Source organism: Thunnus albacares, chromosome 17 (genome assembly GCF_914725855.1).
Source record: "Thunnus albacares chromosome 17, fThuAlb1.1, whole genome shotgun sequence".
Taxonomy (NCBI): Eukaryota; Metazoa; Chordata; class Actinopteri; order Scombriformes; family Scombridae; genus Thunnus; species Thunnus albacares.
The window spans coordinates 11,304,284-11,326,549 of NC_058122.1; the positions used below are offsets into that span (position 1 = coordinate 11,304,284).

The 22,266-nt window shown below is 41.5% G+C and overlaps 2 protein-coding genes and 1 long non-coding RNA gene across 3 annotated transcripts; 1 reads left to right on the forward strand and 2 right to left on the reverse strand.

Annotated features, from left to right (window-relative positions):
- Window positions 1–847: 847 nt before the first annotated feature.
- On the reverse strand, window positions 848–13,621 carry recql5 (RecQ helicase-like 5). The gene is made up of 19 exons (XM_044331790.1): window positions 13,461–13,621; window positions 13,150–13,271; window positions 12,536–13,057; window positions 11,196–11,292; window positions 11,002–11,113; window positions 10,753–10,915; window positions 10,586–10,668; window positions 5,593–5,811; window positions 5,363–5,459; window positions 4,503–4,539; window positions 4,356–4,414; window positions 3,754–3,824; window positions 3,557–3,650; window positions 3,307–3,474; window positions 2,621–3,198; window positions 2,483–2,528; window positions 2,192–2,410; window positions 2,032–2,104; window positions 848–1,940 (listed from the first exon to the last, which is right to left on the reverse strand). Exons 1-19 carry the CDS (start codon window positions 13,555–13,557, stop codon window positions 1,816–1,818), a joined length of 2,982 nt encoding a protein of 993 aa, XP_044187725.1. The 5' UTR covers window positions 13,558–13,621; the 3' UTR covers window positions 848–1,815.
- On the forward strand, window positions 6,339–10,560 carry LOC122967253. Its single transcript, XR_006398568.1, has 3 exons — window positions 6,339–7,028; window positions 9,381–9,499; window positions 9,578–10,560. It is a non-coding gene; the product is annotated as an uncharacterized LOC122967253 (long non-coding RNA).
- Window positions 13,622–15,383: 1,762 nt separating the features above from the next.
- LOC122967606 (butyrophilin subfamily 3 member A3-like) lies at window positions 15,384–21,119 on the reverse strand. The gene is made up of 10 exons (XM_044332335.1): window positions 20,965–21,119; window positions 19,355–19,437; window positions 18,824–18,922; window positions 17,543–17,644; window positions 17,278–17,412; window positions 17,036–17,173; window positions 16,869–16,920; window positions 16,752–16,778; window positions 16,387–16,413; window positions 15,384–16,299 (listed from the first exon to the last, which is right to left on the reverse strand). Exons 2-10 carry the CDS (start codon window positions 19,412–19,414, stop codon window positions 15,740–15,742), a joined length of 1,200 nt encoding a protein of 399 aa, XP_044188270.1. The 5' UTR covers window positions 19,415–19,437; window positions 20,965–21,119; the 3' UTR covers window positions 15,384–15,739.
- Between the last annotated feature and the right edge of the window lie 1,147 nt (window positions 21,120–22,266).

The window sequence follows — 22,266 nt, forward strand, 5'->3', positions numbered from 1 at the left end:
AGGATTAAAGAAACCAGAAAATATTCACATTTCAGAAGCTGGAACAAGATTATTTGGGTGTATTCTCTAAAAAAAAAAAAAAAAAAAAAAATTCAAATTTTCTGTCAATTGACTAATTGATTGATGGACTAATTGTTGCAGCCCTAATCATGTCAATGGATATTGTGTTTTCATAAAGTGTATTTCTGGACATATTTTCAATTAATAGCATAACCCAGTAGACACAAATTAAATTTGGAGCTCTTGGGGTCTCTGGAGTTCTCAGACCCAGGGTAGTACCCGCTTAACGCAGCTCTAGGGAAATTACAACCTAGGAAAGCCCCCTCCTTTCATCAAAATATTTCTCGTCTCCACAAGTTAGGCTCTTAATGGTTAATTGAGCCTCTCATGAGTCTTTTTTGAGTGATGAAGGCTTTAAGAGTGGTGAGCTCATTACGCATATTTGTTTTTGTTTTTTTCATGTGGACTGTGAAGACGGTGACCCCTGAAATAGCTTCAAAATTAAGCTCCAGAATCCTACAAGTACCACCAAACACTATGTCCAGATTTTCACCCATTAATGATGATAGTGATCCAGTAAGCTATTAAACAAACATGTAGAATTTTTACTCATGGTCTGAGTAAAAAGACAATCGGAAAACGGAAGTTACAAGGAGCACTTGAAGGCAGCACCATTGGAGGTGACGTCACCATGTATTTGACAGCGTCCCTGGCACCGACGTCTCCTCCCTTCCCCCCACATACAACCACTCACCCCCACCCCAAGCACTAATAAGTTTAATTGTCCAATTGAAGACATTAGCATTCATTAATTAAACACACAATAAGCGACGTCCCACACTGTCTCTTCCTATTCAGCATAGACTTTATTGTAAACATTTAGGAGCAAAGAGAAGACTATAGCTGTTCAGACTCTGCACAGTAGGGCCTCTGTGTCCACTAGTGCTTCAAGTACTCTTTGGGTTTCCTCTCGACTGCGGAGACCTCTCACAGTCCTGACAGGCACGATATTTCAGAAACATCCCTCATCGGAAACCATGTTGCTATAAAAAGAAAAAACACCCACACAGATTCTTCCATTGCCAAGGCTACAAGACAACCTAAGATAAAACTGAATTCAGATGGTCTTTAAATAAAAAAAAAAAATAAAAAAAATATTGGAAGAGTTTTACACCATACAGTATCGATCAGTTATGTCCATTTACTTTGTTCAAAGATAAATGTAGCAGCAGTATAAAGATCTATTAGCCCCCCAAAACAGAACCGTCTGGTTTATGTCAAACAAAGTGTTTTTGTTTGTTTTATCCCCATTTACTTCAAATTATGTATTCTTGACACAACTGTTTTTTTCTTCCAAGCAGCCTTTGACTTCCATACATTTCAGTTTAGTGTGAAAATATAGGCTTGAAACAGGCTTTACTGCAGATATATGTGCAGGTTGACATAAAAAGTGCAGTACCACACTATTTCGGCGCTGCTGTTAAATTAATAGACACCTCTGTCTGCTTGTAAGGTAGGAAAACAATGTAAAAGCACAATTTACTCAATTTGTAGTAAATGGGCTGAAAGAATAAGAAGCAGTGGGCTACCTCTGCTCTCTCAGGCTTTAACAGTACATGTTTTATTGCTTGATTATTGAGTTAAGCTACTGTAGCAATGATATGCCTGAAAAAAGCAGAACTCTAGCAGCAAATCAACCGTAAACCTGGTGAGCAGGCATCTGCAGGGAAGACTGAGATCAGTGGAATAGGAGAAGCTTAGGCACTGACAAAGAGGAAGGATTTAACAATGAGAATGTCTGTGTTTCCCTTTCCATCAATCATTGTTCTCTGTGGTTTTACAGCTGTGCGGTCTTTTAAGGTGCTTCCAGTCTGCCTCGCACTCGCAGCGCTTGACTCTGCTGAAGAACTTCTTGATGAGAGCTTTGGCTTCTGCTTTGACTGCGGACACAGAGACGAGTGTTAGAAAGCAGCCAGTGGCTTGCAGCGGTGCACAAGTTGGGGCATTTGCAATTAGTTATGCACTGCTTACCTTGGCCTTTTCCCCGACTCCTCCCCTCTGCGAGAAGGTGAGACAGGTAGCGAGCGAAGGACTTAAACAGCTCCTACGACCGCAGAAAACAACAGCTGAGAATGAGTTTCATGTCACACAGCTTTTCTGCAAAACGTGAAATGATAATCGCTTCTCTCACCTTGGTGGCAAACTTTCCCTGAGTGTAAAAGGGGTCCAAGCAGCGGACCACGATATCAGCAGCTTCCTTCAGCGTCACCGGCTTCGGCGGCTCATTCACCGGTTGCACGGCCCTCTCCTGCACGTTGGGGTTAAAGGTCACTCTTCTGGTGCTCCCGTCAGCGGGCCGGCTGCGCTTCGCCGGAGGAGACTCTTTATTGGCTTTCATATCATCTGTCAGCTGGACACATATGTACCGTCATCAGTGACTGAGCGGGAAATAAATCTTAAAAGAGAGGCAACTGACACCTACCCCTTTTATAACAGGTGGTTTTGCCTCTTCCTCAGTTATGTTTTGTCTGTGTGGGAGGTAAAAATGCAGTTAGAAGTTAGACTTCAGTTAGACTTTTCAGCAAAGCTTTTATAAAATAGTGCACTGAGTGGATCTTACTCTGTGGAGGATGTTACATCCTCTGTGTCTTCTGTCATCTCTGCTTTAAGGGCTTCCTCCTCTTCATCAGTAAGTATGACTATTAGCTCACTTTCAGTTTTTGCTGGCATCACTGACTCCTCAGGAATGTTCTCTACAGCTTCCACAGAGCGTTGTGTAATGTCTTCCTGTGGGATCACAGATAAAGTATCATCGAGTTCCTTCGGCGTCTCCGCCTCATGGCTTGTCTCCTCCTCCTGGCTTTTCTCCATCGTTTGTTTCTTCGCAAAATACTGGGAAATGTTGCGCGAACTCTTCGCCGCCTCTGCCAGCTTCTGCTGCTTCTTGCTCAGGGTTCTGCCTCCCTTCGTCGGGCTGTTCAGGGAGGCAGCGGCGGCGTTTGCCCTGGCTCTGATGGATGACGTCACGGCCGAAGATGTATCCATGTTTGTCTCTTTTCTCCCCTCTGTCCCTGACTCTCGGGAGCCTTCTGAGCTATCATTATAAAACCCGCCGCTTTCTGTCTTCATCAAGTCCTTGGCAGTCTGGAAGGGGTTGGATGAGCCCCTCTGGCCTGCTCCAACTCTCTTACGCTTCAACTGGAGGAATAATGGAAAAAAGAAAACATTTAGACATGAACCACAGTTTGCTGCTGCAAGAATTGCTTGTGAACTTGGTAAGATGAGTGTGTAGTAGAGTGATCTTACTGAGTAGATCTCAGATGCAGATGTGAACCCCTGCAGTTCCTCAGAAAAGGAAGAAGAAGAAGAAGCTTCTTCGTTGTGTTTTGACGTGATTTCTCTGGTCTCACTGCAGCCGCTGCTGGTCTTCTCTTCTTCTCCCCTTTTTCCTCCTGCTTTCTTCATCTCCGCTACCTTTAGAACAAGACATGAGTTAAGTCCTATATCTTGCTGTTTAGCATCAACAACGCTGTGACACAGAATAGTCGTTAGTTACTTTCTTTAGGACGGCAGCTTTGTACAAGTTGGAAGACTTGCTGTTCTTGAAGACCTCATGTTCAATATCCACGGCTAAGGACAGAGTGCCACAGCTGAGAGATGGAGAAGAGAAGGGGAACAATGTGGGGAAGGTTAGTAACATTCCTGCAGTAAAATAATGATGTATAAACATTATGTTTGTGTCAGTATAATTACCTGAATGGGTCATCTGCCCCCTGGTGGCCATGAAGTGCCTCCTGCAAGAGGGACAGGCAGTGCTCTCTGGCCTGAAATATAATGTAAAACTCATTTATAATTCAAGAATAAAGAAAAGATAGTAATAAAACATTATTATCAAGTGTTAGAAAAGGCTACAGGTATTTATAACTGAAGAATGATATAGAATAATAAAAAGAGAGAGAGAGACATCATTTAAGGGAGTGGATGTTTGCTGGATTGAAAACACCAAAGTTAAATCGAGTTAAATGTCTGAACTTCATCTTCACATGAGCTCCATAATGAGCTGAAGATACCGAGAATTCAGCTCCTAATGGCCTCTTGGTTGAAAGTTTTACTGTACAAAATGTTCTCACTTGTAATACAATCCAATAAGTCCCAGAGATAGTGATTTATTTTCATTTCATTAATTTTTTCCCCTTCTCAGGTGCTGTATATAAACTTATTTTTACATCTATGGCTTTGTTTAGCTTGGGGCTCCACCGTCTCCCCTCACATCTCATGACACATGAGTCACTGTAATTCCTGGAGAAGTGTTAATTAATGTAGCATCTATGAGGAATGTGTTTGCAATGTTATACCTTAACAGTGAGCCTGGGTATCCTCTGGCTGTCGGCCTCTCTGAGTGGACAGTCGGCATCTACACAGCAGGACACACCGGGTCACATGACAGTACATACGAGCCTGGCTAATGATAACTATTTATTTTATTCTTCTACTGATGTTACCTGGAGGACAAAACTCTTCACTCTGACTTCCAGCTGCCTACAGAAACATGAGAGACAAAAAAAAATCCAGTTAGTTCTCAGATATCCACTAATCTCTGCAGCATTATCGCTCACATCCACCCTGAACCCCTACACTGCCAAATGTACACATTTAAAGTGATAACCCAACCAAAATATATCTTTAAGTTTCACACTTACAGCCTCTTTAATGAAGGCAGTAAAAGTTTGTAGTTTCCTTATTAAAAAGGAGCTGTGTTCAGCTTGAATTGGTTCCAGCAGCACAAAAACACACAAACAAACAAAAAAGAAATCAAAAATGTCTGTAGAAGCTTCTCAAGCCTATTCAGCAGATAATCCACCTCCAGTCCAGTCATACTTTATTCAGAACATGGACATATATTCATCTTTCAAGCCAATAAGGGGTGAGTGTTTATATATTTTGAATGTAGCATCACTTTAACCTTCTCTTGATGATCATCAGTATTGCCAAGATTTAAATGAAGATTCTGAATGTTGGGACTATAATTAGGGATGACAGCAGTCTCAATGATTTCCATCACTACCATCACTTACTTGTGGTTTTTGTTCTGTTTCAACTATTTTACGATTAGAACATTGCTGCTTTTATTGATCCTTTGTTGTTAACAGTTTTGGGTAAACTAAGGAATCCTTTTACTTCAGCATTCTGCCAATTCCACTGAACATGTGGAAGTGATTTACCACGAGGCTCACTTACAGGGGCCCCAACTGCCCCTGCCTTCCTGCTGCCAACAGCTGGCTGACAGCTGTACAGAGACACAACACAAACACAGGAGAATAAACACATTTCTTAAAAGAGTTTGTATGTGATTTTGATTCACCTTCCGCATGTTCATCTGCTTCTTGAAGAGGTCAGAAAACTCCTTTTTCCTCTTTAAGGAATCGTCTTCATAACTGCCGCCGTCCTCTTCATCAAACCTGCAAGGTGTGATGACAGTGTTTAGCCACAGATTCACATTGCAACTGATGCTCTGAAGCGATACTGAATCAATCTATCTAAATGGGAAAAATCAAATAAACATTTCAAACAACATCACAAAAGTTATCCTGCCTCTCAAAGCCGTAGCCCTTCTTTCCTCCTTCATAAAGCCCTGGCTGGAAACCGAACGGCCCCTTGGGCTCTTTGCTCTGAGCTTCAGTCTTGGTGCTGAGGGCAGCCGCCCTCTCCAACTGTGCTCGTACAACTTTAGGGTTACGACAGAAGTCGCAGGCACCGGCGCAGTTTGGAGTCTTATCCCCGAAAAACTTGGAGATGGTGGCATGGCGACAGCTGATGGGAAGATAAGAGAAAGCTTATTAAAAACTATGCAGATGTAAAGTCTTTATTTTCAGAGGTCGAACCTGATGATGTAAACATCTCTCAATCATCCACGGGGTGTGGTTTGGATACACAATCTAGTGCATCATTGATCTATTAGCTATTGCGTAACCATCACACACTGCCGTGATCAATACATCTCATATCAAATAAGTCACACAGGGATCTCTTGTCACATGAAATAAAAACATTTCTATAAGAATCACAAGAGACAGAGCTGTGTGGGCTTTACTGACATCAATAATGCATTGGAGCAAATAAAATCTTCAAAAGTTATTCTCAGTCTTATTTTCCTGTGATTTCAGGGTTTTGGATACACAACTTAAATTAATTTCTATCAGGACCTCCTGCATGTTATGTTTCTGTTTAAAATCTCTGCTTTGGATGTGATTGTTGCCATTCAGTATCAGATCCAGAGTTACGTAACAGCCTATATTCACACCACACAACCCCCCCCCACCCCCCACCCACACACACACACACACACAGTGTATTTGGGAAACAGAACCCATTAGACGAGCCACTTCACAACATTCTAACTACCGCCACCGCCATTAAAGAGAGAGAAGCAGTTTCACCAAAGGAGGTGGGGAAAGACAGAGAGGCATACAAAGACTCTGTGAGGTAACAGTCACTCCCAGAGAGAGAAAGCAGCCTTGGGAGGTACACAAACTGAAGTAAACGGCACAGAGGATAACTTGTGTGTCACTCCTAAAAACCACCAAGAAAAAGAAAGAGAACAATAAACCTGAGGACAGCACTAAGGGAAGAGAAGATGAAAAGGTTCAAAGGAAGGGAAGAATAAAAGGAGCATGAAAGAGGACAGAAAAGCAGTGAATGGGATTTCTTTTTTGTGTCGTATTACTTTTCATCCAGTCCACGTGCTGAGTATCATCTGCACCTGAGGAGTTATCCCTGCTAACCCTAATCTCGACCTGACTGCTAATCTCAGGCGGTGTCTGAGGACTCCTCCTCTGGATGACATACATTCCAACAACAACTCGCACTCTGACATTGAGACACTTAAGCAGGTAACTCCTACAGGGGAAGAGATGACATGTTCATCACGGTGTCCTCCTCATCAACTGGTCTGCTTACTTCTGTACTGTAATTTCTGACAGTCAGTCTGGGCTTGGCTGAGTGTGTGAAAACAACAAGGACTCTCACAGGTAAGTGCCTTCAAGTACGAGTGTGAGTGTGAGTGAGAGACAAAGCAGCAGTGAAATGCTCCAGGCTGGGAGGAATGTAAAGAATGTGCCCAAAAAATACAGCCACTTGTTAGGTGCAAACATACATTGAGAAGTTTAACTAGCCTGCTTTAAAATAAGAAAGATGGTAACTCTGTAGTTGTTATGCTCATTTTTTAACAGCTAGAAGCATGAGTTTCTCACTGTTTGCACACTAGCAGCAAAAGATAATGTTCAGTGTACATACAGAACAGATTCCTGATGCCATTACTGCCCCCAAAAAACAGACTTTCCTACATTTGTGTCTGATTTCAATAAATATTCAAAAGCTATTCAAAAATGTATGCAAACAAGGTCTAAAATTAACATCCGCCAAACATGAATGTGCCCCGAAGTTTCATTTATTAGTCAGGGTCGTCTGCCACACTAGCTGGTAACTTTCCAAGGTGACGACAGCCTCAGGCTCAGTGTTGGCTCGCACTTAAAATTTCAAGCTACATTCAAAATGCTTTTTCCATTCTGCAACATTTGTGATGAATGAAAACTTGACTGATTGTCTAACTTGGTTGAAAATTTGTAAGATTGGTACACAGTGGATGTTTCAACGCACAAAATAGTATGAAAACATTCAGTAACACTCGATTGCCAGTGTATTAGCTATGTAGTCTCATACAACAGCCCTGCAATAAATCCAACTTTCATGAAGGTTATGATGTTTGGTTTGTGTTGAAACTGTTTTAAGGAGGTGCTGATTCAGCTTTATGGTCATTTGTTTACCAGGCCTCTGTCAGTAAGCAAATAAGTTAACTGACGTGTATTATCAGGACAGAGTGGGGACAATAAATTAAATATATTTACAATGTACTACAACACAGAACAATAGCCACCATGTGTAGTTTCTGGACAATATAACATAAAAACCTTAATGGAGAAATAAGTTTACTCACTTTTTGCCAAGAGCTTGCTAGATGAGATCTATAAGACTATCATATCTGTATGCTAACTATGTCATCAGCTAACTAGTAGCCAGTTAGCTTAGCTTAGCACAAAGATTGTAAACACCAAGCATGGCTCTGTCCCAACAAAGCAACAAAATCCACCAACTAGCGCCTTCAAGTCTCACTCATTAACATGTTATATTTTGTTTGTTTCAAAGTTTAAAAACCACAATTCGCGGGTTGACCAGTTGCCAGGCAACCAGCTCTGGGAAGTCACTGCTGCCGGCCAACAAATAGTCCCACACATAACCCAGGGTGAAATGGTGGACTGTTGTTTTTTTCTACCAATTGAACACACGCGATATCACATGTTAGTTATTGAGCTTCAAAGGTGCTGCTAGGTGGATTTTGTTTTACTTTAGACCCTTGTTTCTAGTCTTTGTGCTAAGCTAAGCTAACCAGCCACTTGCTCCAAGCACGTTCAAGATTCCTTTATTAACTACTAAAAATATAAGATTACTATAAGATTGCATTACAATATTTTGTAATGCAATCCAATACAGCGACAACACATATTTTGTGAGCTGAACCCACAGACTGTTACACCCAGTGTCAGTTCATTTACTGTAGAGGACAGTCAACAGGAAATCACTCATCACTTGACACTCCAACACCACCCACTAAATGACAAAACATATAACAGTCTATGCACATTAAATACAATGGAAGGAGAGCCTTCTTTTCAACAGCTGAACTCAGACAGACCACGTTTTTTTCTCCTTTTCTTACATTGGTTTACAGAAAGTAGGTTAACTTGAATACCCTTTCCCGCCACAATCACCCCCTGTGTCATTACCCCGATAAACAGACTCGCTCTCAGACCCACACTTGGCTATAGAAAAAAACAAAAAACAAAAACACACACTTGAGATCTCTTCACTCCCTGACAGTAAAACTTCCTGCTTTCTTTCCCTGTAATACTCCCACTTTCTCTCTTAAAATTGCAAGTTAAACAGCACTTTATCATGTTCACAGATAAGGAACAGAAAGTTATCTGCTTGTGTCAACACACCAGCGATGTCATCTCACCCACACAGGGTGCCAGTCAGGGCAAAAAATTGGCACCAGCCACCAACTGAATGCTGGTAAAATATGCAAGAAGCTGGTAGATTTGCTTCCGTCACCAGCCAAAAAAACTGGTACTTTTGAGTGGCTGGTAAAATTTGAACATTCACAAGCCGTTTGGCTGCTGGACAAAAAAGTTAATTTTGCACCCTGGTGTCAGTAACAGGCAACAGGAGTTATATCCTGATGTTTAGGCACATAAATGAGACGCTGTATATACAAAATTCAAGCATTACATTTCAAAGCATTCACCTCATTTCTGCCTCACTAGGATGGACGCCAAAGACGAGACGCTGAACCTCCTGAACAAGATATGGGTCAAGCTGCAGGGTCTTCCCAACGCCAACCCTATAGAGCTGGGGGCTTTCTTCATCCTCTTAACCTTCATCTGTGAGTCTCTGCTCTCTATTATTCCTACTAATCTGTACTCTGAGCCGATCATGATACTGTTTATTTTCTTTTCCGCAGTGGTTGTTGTGCTCATGACAGTGCTGACCTGCGTGGCCTGCTGCTGCTGTCGCAAGACCAAGACGAAGGGAGTAGGCATTTGAGCGAATATGCTCTACACATGGACAACCTCTAGAAGTGTAACTCCCAAATCAGGCATCTAAATCACAAGAGAAAGATAATGCCAAACATCCCCAAAACACAAAAACAGGCCTTCTCAGCAGCTCTCTCACACACCATGAGAGTCATGGTCATGTAATTGACAAAAAGACATTTATATCTATCTCAGCGAGCGACGAAGCCTTGCACAGGGTGTGTTCAGTGGCACAGAAGAGGTCCAACCCTTGAACAACAAAGCACCTGACAAACACACACAAGGATGTCCTTGACTGGCTGCCAAACACACAGCAGCTGAAGCTTGCAGGCTTTCAGGAGAATCTACATTCCTTGGAGTATCCCTGCAACACTGTCTCTGAACTGAGGGAAAGACACAGCCAATCCCAACTGTCTTTAATCAAATAGACAAATACATGGAAAATGAGTGATAAAAATATGTAGAACTTTTTTTTTTTTTTATAACTGCAGAGCAACAAGAGAGAGTTGAACTGTCAAATATGAAGGGGAGTGAAATATTGGCTCATTATCTTGTTTTTCTCAACATAAATCAGTGTCATCCTTAAAGAATGGGATTTGGCAGTCAAACTTGAGGGGAGGGAGGGGGGGCTGTTTTCTAACCAGAAAGTGTTCCTTCACAAACAAGGAGAGAAAGAGCAAAAAAAAAAAAGAGAGAGATCAAGTGTGCCCTCTGCTGTACAGAAACTGAAATTAATCCTGATTTATTTTTTTTTAAATTAGGCATAGCATGGATGTATAAAAAGATATGTTAAATGTATAAAACTGCATGTTATATACAGTATGTGCAAATGGGTAAAGACATTATATAATGATGTGATGGTTTGACTCTACACTTTGAGTTTTGTGCAATAAACAAAACTTTACATGTACACGTGCAGTGACTCATTCACTTACCCCTCTTGTTCACAAAATAACACCATGGCTTCAAAGTCTGTGATGACCGTTTTGTCCGACTCCTTTGCAGAGCCGCGTTTTTCCTGTAGACCAGTTCAAGAGATGTTCACAAACCTTTTAAATGAGGCAGCAATTTTACATTTTGAGTGCTCTGCTGTTGTGCTGACCTGTTTGCGGGTGACCTCCTGGCGGATGAGGAAGTTAATTTGCTCTTTATCTCTCGGGGAGTAGTAGGTGCGACAGGAGGAGGGCAGCCCGTCTCTCCCCGCTCGCCCAGACTCTTGGTAGTAACTTGCCAGGGACTTAGCGAGGTTCCAGTGAGCTACAAACCTGCGGGATTGACATACAAACCAACACTTAAATTCTGTAGCAAATAAAAAAAGAACACAACGGAAATCTCAGATGTATTGATTTACCTGACGTTGGCCTTGTCTACTCCCATGCCAAAGCTGATGGTGGCTACAATAACCAGCACTTTCCCCTGCATCCAGTCATTCTGGGCCTCTTCACGATCTCGTGTCTTCAAACCTGTAAAATAAAAGTCAAGCCCTTGAGCAAAACTCTTGGTGTTCCCCAATCTTCCTTCTTAAGAAAAATAAAACAATCTTACCTGCATGATAAGGCTTAGCCGAGACTCCAAGCTTGGTCAGCTGGTAAGCCACTGTTTCACAGCCCTCCCTGGTCCGACAGTACACGATCCCACAACCCTGTTTCACAAACATCACATAGTTTAAGGAAATGTATTTACTTATCAAAGATTAATCAGCTTACATGAAAAGTAAAAAAAAAATGTATGCTGCATTAAAAAGAAGCAGGTCCAGCTGCTCTGGATTTCTGCCTTTTGAGGCTGGTGATGCTATCGATATTTAAGGATTTAAAAGATTCCGATGACAAAAGTTGTGACCTTGATATACACTGAAGAGTACATTTTACGGTTGAAAAATACACTTGTCAGCGGTCTCTGGTGAACAAACTATGTATCATTGTTTCTAAATGATCTTAAATATATCTTTCACGTCTTTATCTGCAATTTAGAGCTGCTGATTTTTTTGTCAATTCTTAAACAAAGGTGCCAAACATTAGCTTGTTCTAGCTTCTGCAGTGTGATGATTTTCTGCTTTTTGTGTCTTATATGATTACAAATGATCAAAATCTTTGTGTTTTGGACTGTTGGTCAACAAAACATCTGAAGATGTCACCTTGGGCTCTAATAAATGTTGATGGACAGTTTTCATTACTTTTTATAGACAAAACAATTCATCAAGAAACTAATCTGCAGATTAATTGATAGTGAACGTAATCGTTAGTTACAGCCCTTCCGCAATTTCTTGTCGCTTATGAACAATTGTCGGTGAGGCTCTACTCTGGACACGACCTGCAGTGACTGAGTTTGTAAAGAAGCATGTCACAGATGGGCAGATAGATTTTACAACCAACTGTAAACTGTGTTATTGTTCAACAGTAACATACCTTCAGGACATAGTCAGTGTGCAGTATTAGCTGCAAAATATGTTAAATGTTGTCATACACTAACAGAAACAAGCTCTGTAGTAAATGAGTGATTACATCTGTTAAAAAAAATATTAAATTGTATTTGATATATTATTGTATATTTATTGCTAATAATCTGTCAACGTTAATTATTTTCTGTGCTGCTTTGGCAATATAGGTTTCTAAAGCTTATTTGAATTTGAATATATGTAAAAGTCAAAGATTTTTATCGCTTTACTCTGTTTCGTTCAAATCCCCAAAGCTTTGGCCTATAGGGACACTGACATACTATTTCATATCAAAATGCTTTATGCTTTAATGCTTTTCTTCCACTGTAAATCTCACTATGATAGAAAGAATATTAATGAAAATGTTAATGAACTGAGACAAGCAGGTGGTGATATACCATTTCAGGGAAAAGAAGCAGTGCCAACACCTCACAGAGTCCAGTTTACCAACCTGTCCATCAGACCCGCTGCCCAGTGCCAGCGCCTGCTTAATGAAGGCGTGGAGGTGGACGTAGGGGTTTGGCAGCAGCTCCCTGAAGATCACATCATAGTGCAAGTTACTGCGGAAAACAGGTGTAGAGAAAGACAGAGGCGAGTGCAGCTTCAAGGACTGAAGAATGTCATCTTGCACTTTCTTGGGTGCTGTCGCTGTCAGCGCCAGGCAGGGGACCCCCGACAAGCGATCACGCAGCTCGCCAAGCTTGAGGTAGTCCGGCCTAAAATCGTGGCCCCACTGGGAGACGCAGTGAGCCTCATCCACTGCCAGGTAGGACAGCAGGTTGCGGGAGCACAGGCCAGTCAGGCAGGGCTGGAACGAGGGAGAGGCCACCATCTCTGGAGTGATGTAGAGGAGTTTCAGCTTCGGGCTGCTGCTCTCTAAGTCAGCCAGGATCATACGGCGCTCGCCTGCTGGCAGCTTGGAGTTGATGGAGCAGGCAGGAATGTTCAAGTCCTTCAGGTGGTCCACTTGGTCCTGCAGAGAAACACACACAATGGGGAACGATTTCAACATCTTACATCTATTAGAAGGCTTTTATATCAAGAGTTGTACAATTAGAGACTGACCTGGATGAGCGCAATCAGCGGGGATATAACCAGAGTAATGCCCTCAGCCAGCATTGCAGGCAGCTGGTAGCAGAGGGACTTTCCTGCTCCAGTGGGCATGCACACAAACACATCCCTGTCACCTGCAGGACAGGAGGACACCAGTCACCACTCTGCATTACATTACTCTCAACCTGTGATAGATCATTCAAATGCATGTATAGCTTAAGGACGTCTCCTTGGAAGTTTCCTTGTTGCTTTTAGCCAGCTAGCCAGCTCTGCTAATGAGCAAAGAGATTAACTCACACAGCAGATAAATAAGACTGACTTACGTCTGACAACCGCCTTGACGACATCTTCCTGTACTTTAGACCTAAAGCTGTCGAACCCAAAGTGGGTTTTTAAAGCCTGTTTTAAAGCTGTTGTCATCGCCTGTCTGGCTGTCTGTGAAGTGAAGAACTCATATAAACCTCTCTGGCGCACGCCGATGACATCATCACAGCCGCGACAAAATAAAACTGAAAACAAATGTTACAAAACATGTTTTAAGTCTATTTAATTATTCCATTTTGTTTTATATCTGTATTATTATGTTAAAAAAATAGGTGCCACATGTTCTTTATATTGTGCAACAGTGTGGTAGAGCTCTCTGATTGGTCCAGCTGCTACACGCCTTTCAGCGAATCACAGCTGCTGGACAAATGTGGCCTAAAGTATGTGGACACCCCTGTAATGCCACACTATACTAAAGTCCTGCATAAAGAAGTATTATTATAGTATTAAAGTGAGGATGCTTTCAAAAATGATGCCATGAATATTTTTTATTTATCAATTTAACTTCATACAAAGTTCAGTAAACAGAAGAAACCTAAATCAATTCAATTTTTGGTGTGACCACGCTTTGCCTTTTAAAACAGCACCAGTTCTCCTCTGTACACCTGCACACAGTTTTTCAATACTTTGGTTGTTCCAAGCATCTTCTACTGTGGATTTAAGCGTCTCAACTGCTTCTGTCTCTTTGTGTAATCCCAGATTGACTCAAAGATGTTGGGATCAGGACTCTGTGGGGGACACACCATCTGTTGCAGGACTTGTTCTTCTTGTTCACTGAAGATAGGTCTTTATGACTCTGGACATTATATTATATATCTATTATAATTGCATCATCCTGTTTGTCCATGCTGTACTTCTGTAATCTGTGTTCTATTCTGTACACACACCTGTCCATCCTGGGAGAAGGATCCCGCCTCTGTTGCTCTTCCTGAGGTTTCTGTCTTCTGTACCTGTTAAAGGTTTTTTGTTGTTGTTGGTTTTTTTTAAGGAGTTTTTGAGGCAAATTTGTGATTTGTGATATTGAGATACACAAATAAAATTGACTTGACTGACTTGACTTGGCTGTATGTTTAGGACAGATCAGACGCCTCCCTGATGGTGTTGCATTATGGATAAAAATCTAAACATCAGAAGTGCCTAAAACTTTTGAACAGTACAGTATATCAAGAGAAAAAGCACTCATTATGCAGACTGGCCCCTTTCAGAGTCTTATATGTATGATATTAGTGGATTATGAGACTATTATTGATGCATTACCATTTACCAAGCAGCATAGTAAGAGCTGGAGCTGTTTTTGACTGGTTTTAACAGTAAAACTTTACAAAGTGAGTAACAGTACAACATGAGTTTGTAAAGATGGATCAGAGTTTGAGAGATCAGTTACACATCTGCTAAGGCTTTGGTGCTGTTCCTGTTCTGTTCTGGCTGCTCACACAACCCTGCTAACTATCGCCAACCCCCTATTTTTAGTATGCTTGAACTACTCGCTGGTAAGAATTGACATGGGGTTGTTTTTTCATGTACTTCTGCCTCTTGTAGTAGTTTGAGTGGAAGATTTGATATATAATGCGCAATACTGTTTTCCTGCAATTCATAAAACAGATAAATGAAAAGAGGAAAGATGATTTATTTGATCCATTTGTCGTCGCACCTGATTTATTATGTTTTACTGTGTTGTTACAGGCAGATCTAGTCTGGAGTCACCTGCATTGCGGCTATGCCCCGTCAACACTCCACTTCACTCAATACCTCTATCCTGTCCTCCTCCCCTTCCTTTCTCCTTAACGTTAAATATTCCTCATCCTCTGTCACCGACTATCTAACTGCATCTCTCAGTCAAGCTGAGATAAACCACCAGCTTACTTACAAGATTTTATTATGTTATTATGTCATGTCTAATGTACAAATCAATAGACCAATAATCAAGTCATGTATTTGGTTTATTTATTATTCACAGAAATGCATTTTTAATGCAGGGTTAATATTGCACAGTACATGACATTAATACTATAGGTTTCCTTTCAATTATATGAAAATACATTATGTATGTGAGCAAAGGGTAGCACTCTAACTCCATAGTGAGAAAGTGGAAGCGACAATCACATTAAAGCAGCAGCAGCATAGAGACACAGTGGAGCTATTTAATAGCACAATGATGGTCTTTTACAGCAGGATCTGTGATTTCCTCTCAGTGATTATTATATAATCTGGTTTGTTGTACTTTATTATGATGTCTACTGGAGAATAGATTTTAAAGGAAGAAGTGATAGAGGGAAACTCAACCCCAAAGGCAGGATGTGGAGCAGAGGCATTGGGTCTTAGCTGCTGGGGACTTGATCACCAGATCCTTGATGATCTCCACTGTGCCAAACAGGGGGAACAGCTTCTCAGAGAAGCTCTCGTTATAAGTGTAAATGTGGATGTGCTTCTCCACGTCATAGAAGGACAGCTGGCCGTGGTCGTAGTCAAGGTAGATACCCACCTTGCGGGGGATGAGGCCCGGCGGCAGGGTGGTGAAGGGCACCGTCAGCGCCTTCAGCTCAGTGCCCCTCTCCAGCCGCAGGGTCAGGTAACCTGTATCGGTGTTCAGGGACTTGAAGCCTTTCCTCAGGGCCGACTCTTTGGCCACGCCCAGCCGCCAGTCCCGCTCGCCCACCTCCACCTCCCAGTAGTGGCGGCCGACACCGAAGCCCTCCACTCCGACAGCGCACCACCAGCCGTCGAAGCGTTGGTGGTAGTTGGGAATATCTTTCCTCTCAAAGCCACAGCGCATCCTCTTCTCATCACTGGAGATGAGCAGATCAGGGTTGGCTGTGTCCAGATCCAGAGTCACCTCCACTAGTAGAAAAAGTGAAGTGAATTAGCGGACAGATGGGTTGAGTAAAGATTATACAGGCTAAAACTTAAATAAAATGAATGTTGTACCTGCAGCATCTGAGATCCAATCCCATACTGAAAAAAAACAGATGACTTTAGTAATAAGAACTGTTTGTCTGACAGTGAAAATGCAACAATATGATGAATCAGAGAACTGTGTTGTCAGTATGGAGATATAGGCTGCATTACAGCTATTTATGGACTAGAAAGTGAATATTGTGTCCAAACCTAATATTGAGACTTGTGGATGTTCATATATTTGGATTGTGCAAAGCTACAGTGAAACAAAATATTGTCAGTACAATGTTGATACCTATTCCAAGCAGTCAGATTGTAACTTGAAACCAGTGATGTGTGTAATGGTTTTGTTTCTGATTTCCACTATTCACACTGATCTCCAGTATATCTCTCACCTGGCTGAGGAATGTAGGATATGGCACCTGAGAAGAGATAATAGCAAACTCATAAGGAAGAGCAAGTTTCCAAAGAAACAACAAAAATTCAACTTGATTCAGTATTGATTTATATACCAATCTTCTTCGTCTTCTGCTTCCACAAAAGCCACTGCTGCGGTATGGTATCCTGCAAGACCAAACCAAGAGAGCTTTAATAACACAAGCTTGTTACTGTAAGTATTGCACTTGCACAATAAGCTGATGAACTGCAGATTACTGTGAATTATAACATGAACTCCTACCTTGTCTGGCCTCTGTATCATTAAAGTCCACATAACCAGCTCCATAGCGGTCAGCAGATTGGGCGCACGGCCCCAGCGCCAGGCTGACTGCAGGTCCTGCAGAACCTTTGCCACAGGTTCCCCGGGCCACACACTTTGCTGTGAGATGATCAATGCAAATATAAATGTGTGTATCAAGTAATTAATTTGTTTCCAGCTGTTAAATCTGCCTCTGAAGGAACTAAAGTAGGTGAACCTCCTACCTCAGGCTGAGCTCTCAGGTCCTTGATCCAGTTGATGATCACTGCCTTAGCCTGCTGCACGTCCTGCTCATTAATCTGATCAGGCTCTTTGACCTCATCCACCTCTGGCCAGCCATCTGTCTGCATGGGCCTCTTCTGCAGACAGAAAGATACACAACCCTTTATATATGCATTTACTGTATAGCTCTGAGATACTTTGATTTACTCTCCCCTTATGTCTATATTTCACATTAAGTGGAAATGGATCTTTTCCTCAGATAAGCACCTTGCTCTCCAGCATGGAGGCCCACTCCAGGATGAAGGCCCAGCAGAGAGGGGTTGGCCAGGTGTCGTCCTGGTTCCAGATGTGCTCCAGGACTTCTGACCTCTGCAGTGGATAATTAGAGAGGGAAAGGTAGACAGAAGAGTGACTACTTTAACCTAATGCCATCAGGAATGTGTTTTAGATTACCTGTCTGTCCAACCTCATCTTCTTCTTCTCCTGTAACGCAGCATTATTGAGCCAGTTCTTCTGTATGGTGCCATCTGTTTTTTTCCATATGCTTACAGTTACCAATAAGAATAAAGTCTTAAAGATGACTCATTTAGCCAGAAAACTCATTGGTATTCCCACCCCAACTTATCCGATTGTGTCACCTCATCCCTGATCAGCAAAACACTCACAATCACACATGACTCAGACCACCCACTCTACTAGCACTTTACCCTGGCTGTAGGTAAAGACTACCCATGTGCAGAAAGGCCCGTTTTAGTAAGTGCTTTGTTCCTACAGCCATCAAACCTCCTCTTAAGTTACAAGAAATCCAGTGTGTGGTGTGCACAGTGTCAATCCATGTCTTTGTCTCTGTTGTGTGACCCTGTAATCCTGTATTTTGTATAACTGTATAATTCTATGCACCTACTGTGGGAAAGAATCTCCTCCTTGTGGATAAATAAACTATCTATATATCTATATCTATAAATTACCTGTATATAAAACAAACAGAAGGAAGTTTGGGTTTTTTTCCAGAAGCCATTAGACTTGTGAACAGTACAAGAAATGGTGAGTTTATCTTGTGTATAGACTGATAAATGCACTTTTACTTTTGACACTTTTTAAATAATATGTGCTTTTGTGGTGTTGGATATTGTTGGCCAGCTACAGACTGGCCATTGCCATTAATCCTTGTGTATTTTAACGATTTCTAACATTCTCATGTTTGTATTTTTGGAGTGCTTTTGTGTGTTTGAATGAACTATATATGTGTACTAAATTTGTAAATTTGCTTGCCTCGAATTTCCCCTTACTGAGTCGAATTGAATTGAAGACAAAAACTTGAGAGTCAGAAGTCAGTGTGACATCTTTCTTTAACTAGGTTAACATTAACTGGCTCAGCAAAAATATGGTTTGTAACTTATGTTGTTTGTTGTATTGTTCTTTCATTTCATTTCTGGTTTCATGAGTGAATGGTTAGCGATCCTAAATCATTTATAACTTCCTCCATACAGAGTCAGTACTGAAAAGTGCACATGTGCATATATGTAGTATATTCACTATAGCTTGTACCTGGCACACTCGACTGAGGTCTCTAGCCAGATCCACAACAAACAGCTGATCCTCATCCAGAGGCTCAATCTTCTCCTTCTTTGCTCTCTTGTGTGATTCCTGTGGGAGAATTAAGAATAAAGGGTTTTTTTTTGGTTGGCTACCATTTGGAAAGAGAAAAAAAGACATTCAAAGGACAAGTTCCTTAGAAAGTAATAAGGTCAAACTAGACAGGAGGTGGTCATTCAGCCTGATCACCATGCATATCATGGCTCTGTTCCTGTCAGCAGAAAAGAAAGACACCCCTCCCTTCCAGACTCTCTGCCTCGATTCCTCTCGCCAACAGCTCCCCGCATGCAGCGACTGTCTCTCATTTATTAAACCAAGAAAGGAGAAACGTGTGCAATCACGTGGTACTGCAAAAATATTGTCATGTCAACCGTCTATTTAAGTATCAAGGTGACCCTCTGCCCTCCTGTCAGGAGCAAAAACAGGTTTGCACATTAAACAAACCAAGGTCTTTTTTTGTGTGTGAGTAGAACAATTTGTTACCTTTATCTTGGCCGTAAAGTTTTTGGCCGGCTCCACCATGAAGTGAAAACACTGCATCATCTTGGCTGGTCTGTGCTAGAGTCCTAGAATGAATAAGACAAATTAATATTACTTTATGTGAACATGTCAGGAGTTTGCATTCGGGTGGTCATTGATTACTGGTAAATATATTGCACATACTGGACCACTGAGCCACTGCAAGCTGTGAATAATGGATATATTTAGGTGTCGCAGTAATCTCTACCTATACTGTAAAATCATGCAGCGTTTCCTTCTGCTATTTCACACTTTATCAACCATTCGGGAGCAACGTCCTGGTGGTAAATATTTAAAGTTTGACTTCTACTCGCCTTCAGTCCTCAAAGGACACATCTTTGCTGTCTGTGTCCTCTGAAGGAGGCGGCCTCTGTCTGAACTGGAACACCTCTGCTGTTTACCTCCAAAACACCAGTATGTCATGTAAATCATTAAAAGACATGCTGGAAAGTTCACACGGTCATTCAGACAACAAAACATCTGTGAATGATCACAGCAGGCGTTGCCGATTATATAAATGATCCACTAACCATGTTATAAAGTCAAATTATCTCTAAGTGACACACAGGTCCAGCTGAAAGTGTTTTTTGAGGCCAGGACACAGACGTGATCATTAACTGGAGCAGAATCAAGCTATAAAAGCGGGGCAGTCTGAAACGTGACTGGCCCCGCATGCTCCCAGTGTAAAGCCTCAGCTGCCAGCTGACTGATCGTGTCCTTGGTTAGACTCCCTCCATCTTTTCTCCCCATCTTCATCTGCAGGCTAATCAAGTTAGCAGAAAAATACATGAGCTCAGTCTGTGTGTGGTTGGCAGCAAAATGACCAGACTAAACAGGTTTTCATGCCAACCCAGGCTGAAGATGATGAGGATAAAGGCACTGGCATGAATAAAGCCTTTCTAAACTTGGATGCCATTCTTCAAACCACTTTCTACAGCTTCACTAGACACAACCATAAACACTCCCAGTCAGGCTATGAATGATAATTTAATGTTCATCATTATTATTTAATGATGTTTTGTCCCAAATAAGCTCAGCCAAGCTCCACAAAGATGCAGCACTTGTGTGTGTGTGTGTGTGTGTGTGTGTGTGTGTGTGTTATGTCGCTTTAATTCAATGTAGGCCTATGCAGACTGATGACTAATGCTGAACTAAGATGAAAGCAAATGTCTCAAATTAAATCTTTGAATATATAAGCTGCAGCCTCCTGGAAATAGAGAGAATGAGAATAAAAAAAACAATAGGAAAAGGAAGCGCTCCATTACAAGTGGTGATTTATGTGGTGGGAAAACATGACCGTGCAGATTTTCCAGGCTTAGCGACCCAGAGGCAGCTGATGACTGCGCATGAGGTAAACACACACCTGCCGTGTGACTTTGCGGCAGATCTCTGTTAAAAACGCAGCAATGCACCTTATACACGCTACAAACTGATTTATCTACAGTTGTGGACGTGACACAAATTGCATGTTTGATACTGAGGACATACTGCGTCCCTGCAATGCGTCCTGCATAACAACAGAAACAACAGAAATACCGCACGGTTGATCATAATGCAGTGATTATAACTCCTACCTTTCTTCTCAGGAGGTTGGTGAAGCAGTTTGGTTCTTTTCTTGCTGTGAAAATGAGCAGCCGCCCGGTCTGGAAAGTCTTTGGTCTGTATGCTGCAGTGTCTGACCTTGTTTACATACCAGACTGACACTCGGCTGGTCGGGGAGCTTCGTTTTTCTCCGTTCCTGACGAAAGCGACGTCACTGACAAAGCGCGCGCATGCAGGTCATTATGACGCTGTTATTTCTAATAGCCTGCAGGGGAAAAATCTCCTCAATAGTTTACTTTTCTGCTATTGCTGCGATTTCTGGCTGTGAACACAAACTCTTTAACAGTGGTGGAAAGTCACAAACATTTATTCTAGTACTTACTTAGACTTAAGTACAATTCTGAGGATGTACTTGATGATTTCCATTTTCTGCTTCTCTATACTGTCAAGGACCCTTAAACTGACACAAAATAGACCACGGCCTCCCTCTTGATAAGATCTGTCTCAGGGTTCCCCATCGGATGAGGTTTTTGCTTTTAGATGTTGATGTTTTATTTTAGAAAGTGTATGAAACCCATGACCAAAATATTTATACATTCAGTCATTGTGTTACTTATAGATGGAATTACAGTGAAAATAAATTATTCCCCTTTTTTCTGGAGACCCCCTGCAACCCCCTCAAGGACCCCTGGGGGTCCCCAGACCCCACTTTGAGAACCACTGCTAGCCTCTATACTTTCACTCCACTACAATCCAGAGGGAACTATACTTTTAGTCTACTACATTTATTTGACACCTTATTACTTTGCAGATTAAGATTTTACATACATGACATGTGATAAATGTATAAAATATAATGCATTTTGACAGATTAACCTTCCCATATACAGTTGTTAAAATAAACTCCACCTTAACCAGATACAACATTAAAATGCTTCCTACATGTTTATATAAAACATAAATATAAAGACTTAGGGCTCATTCTGCTGCATAACTAATATAATACTTTGCTTTTGACATTTTAAGGACAATTTGCTGATTATATTTCTGTCCTACAGGACCTTTACTTGTAATAGATTATGTTAACAATTTTGCATACTTTTACTTACCTAAGAGATTTAAATACTTCTTCCACTGCTGCTCTTTAATTTCAGACCAGCAAGACTTGATTGATGATGGTATTTTAGATACTAGCATTTTGACAGAAGATAAAACCTTTTGACTGCTTCCAATATGTGCAATCAGACATGCCATCTGTAACATGATGTATTATGCCAAAATTTTAATTTAATTGGATAATGATGCCAGAAATGAGTCCCTCCTCCTCACAAATC

Coding starts and splice junctions, on each gene's coding strand:
- recql5 (XM_044331790.1), bottom strand. CDS start 13,557: ATGACAACAGCTTTAAAACAGGCTTTAAAAACCCACTTTGGGTTCGAC. Junction 11,114..11,195: donor GGCTAAGCCTTATCATGCAG/GTAAGATTGTTT, acceptor TTTATTTTACAG/GTTTGAAGACACGAGATCGT. Junction 3,199..3,306: donor CTGCATCTGAGATCTACTCA/GTAAGATCACTC, acceptor TTATTCCTCCAG/TTGAAGCGTAAGAGAGTTGG.
- LOC122967606 (XM_044332335.1), bottom strand. CDS start 19,414: ATGATGCAGTGTTTTCACTTCATGGTGGAGCCGGCCAAAAACTTTACG. Junction 18,923..19,354: donor ACTTTACGGCCAAGATAAAG/GTAACAAATTGT, acceptor ATTCTCCCACAG/GAATCACACAAGAGAGCAAA. Junction 16,779..16,868: donor GCAGAAGACGAAGAAGATTG/GTATATAAATCA, acceptor ATCTCTTCTCAG/GTGCCATATCCTACATTCCT.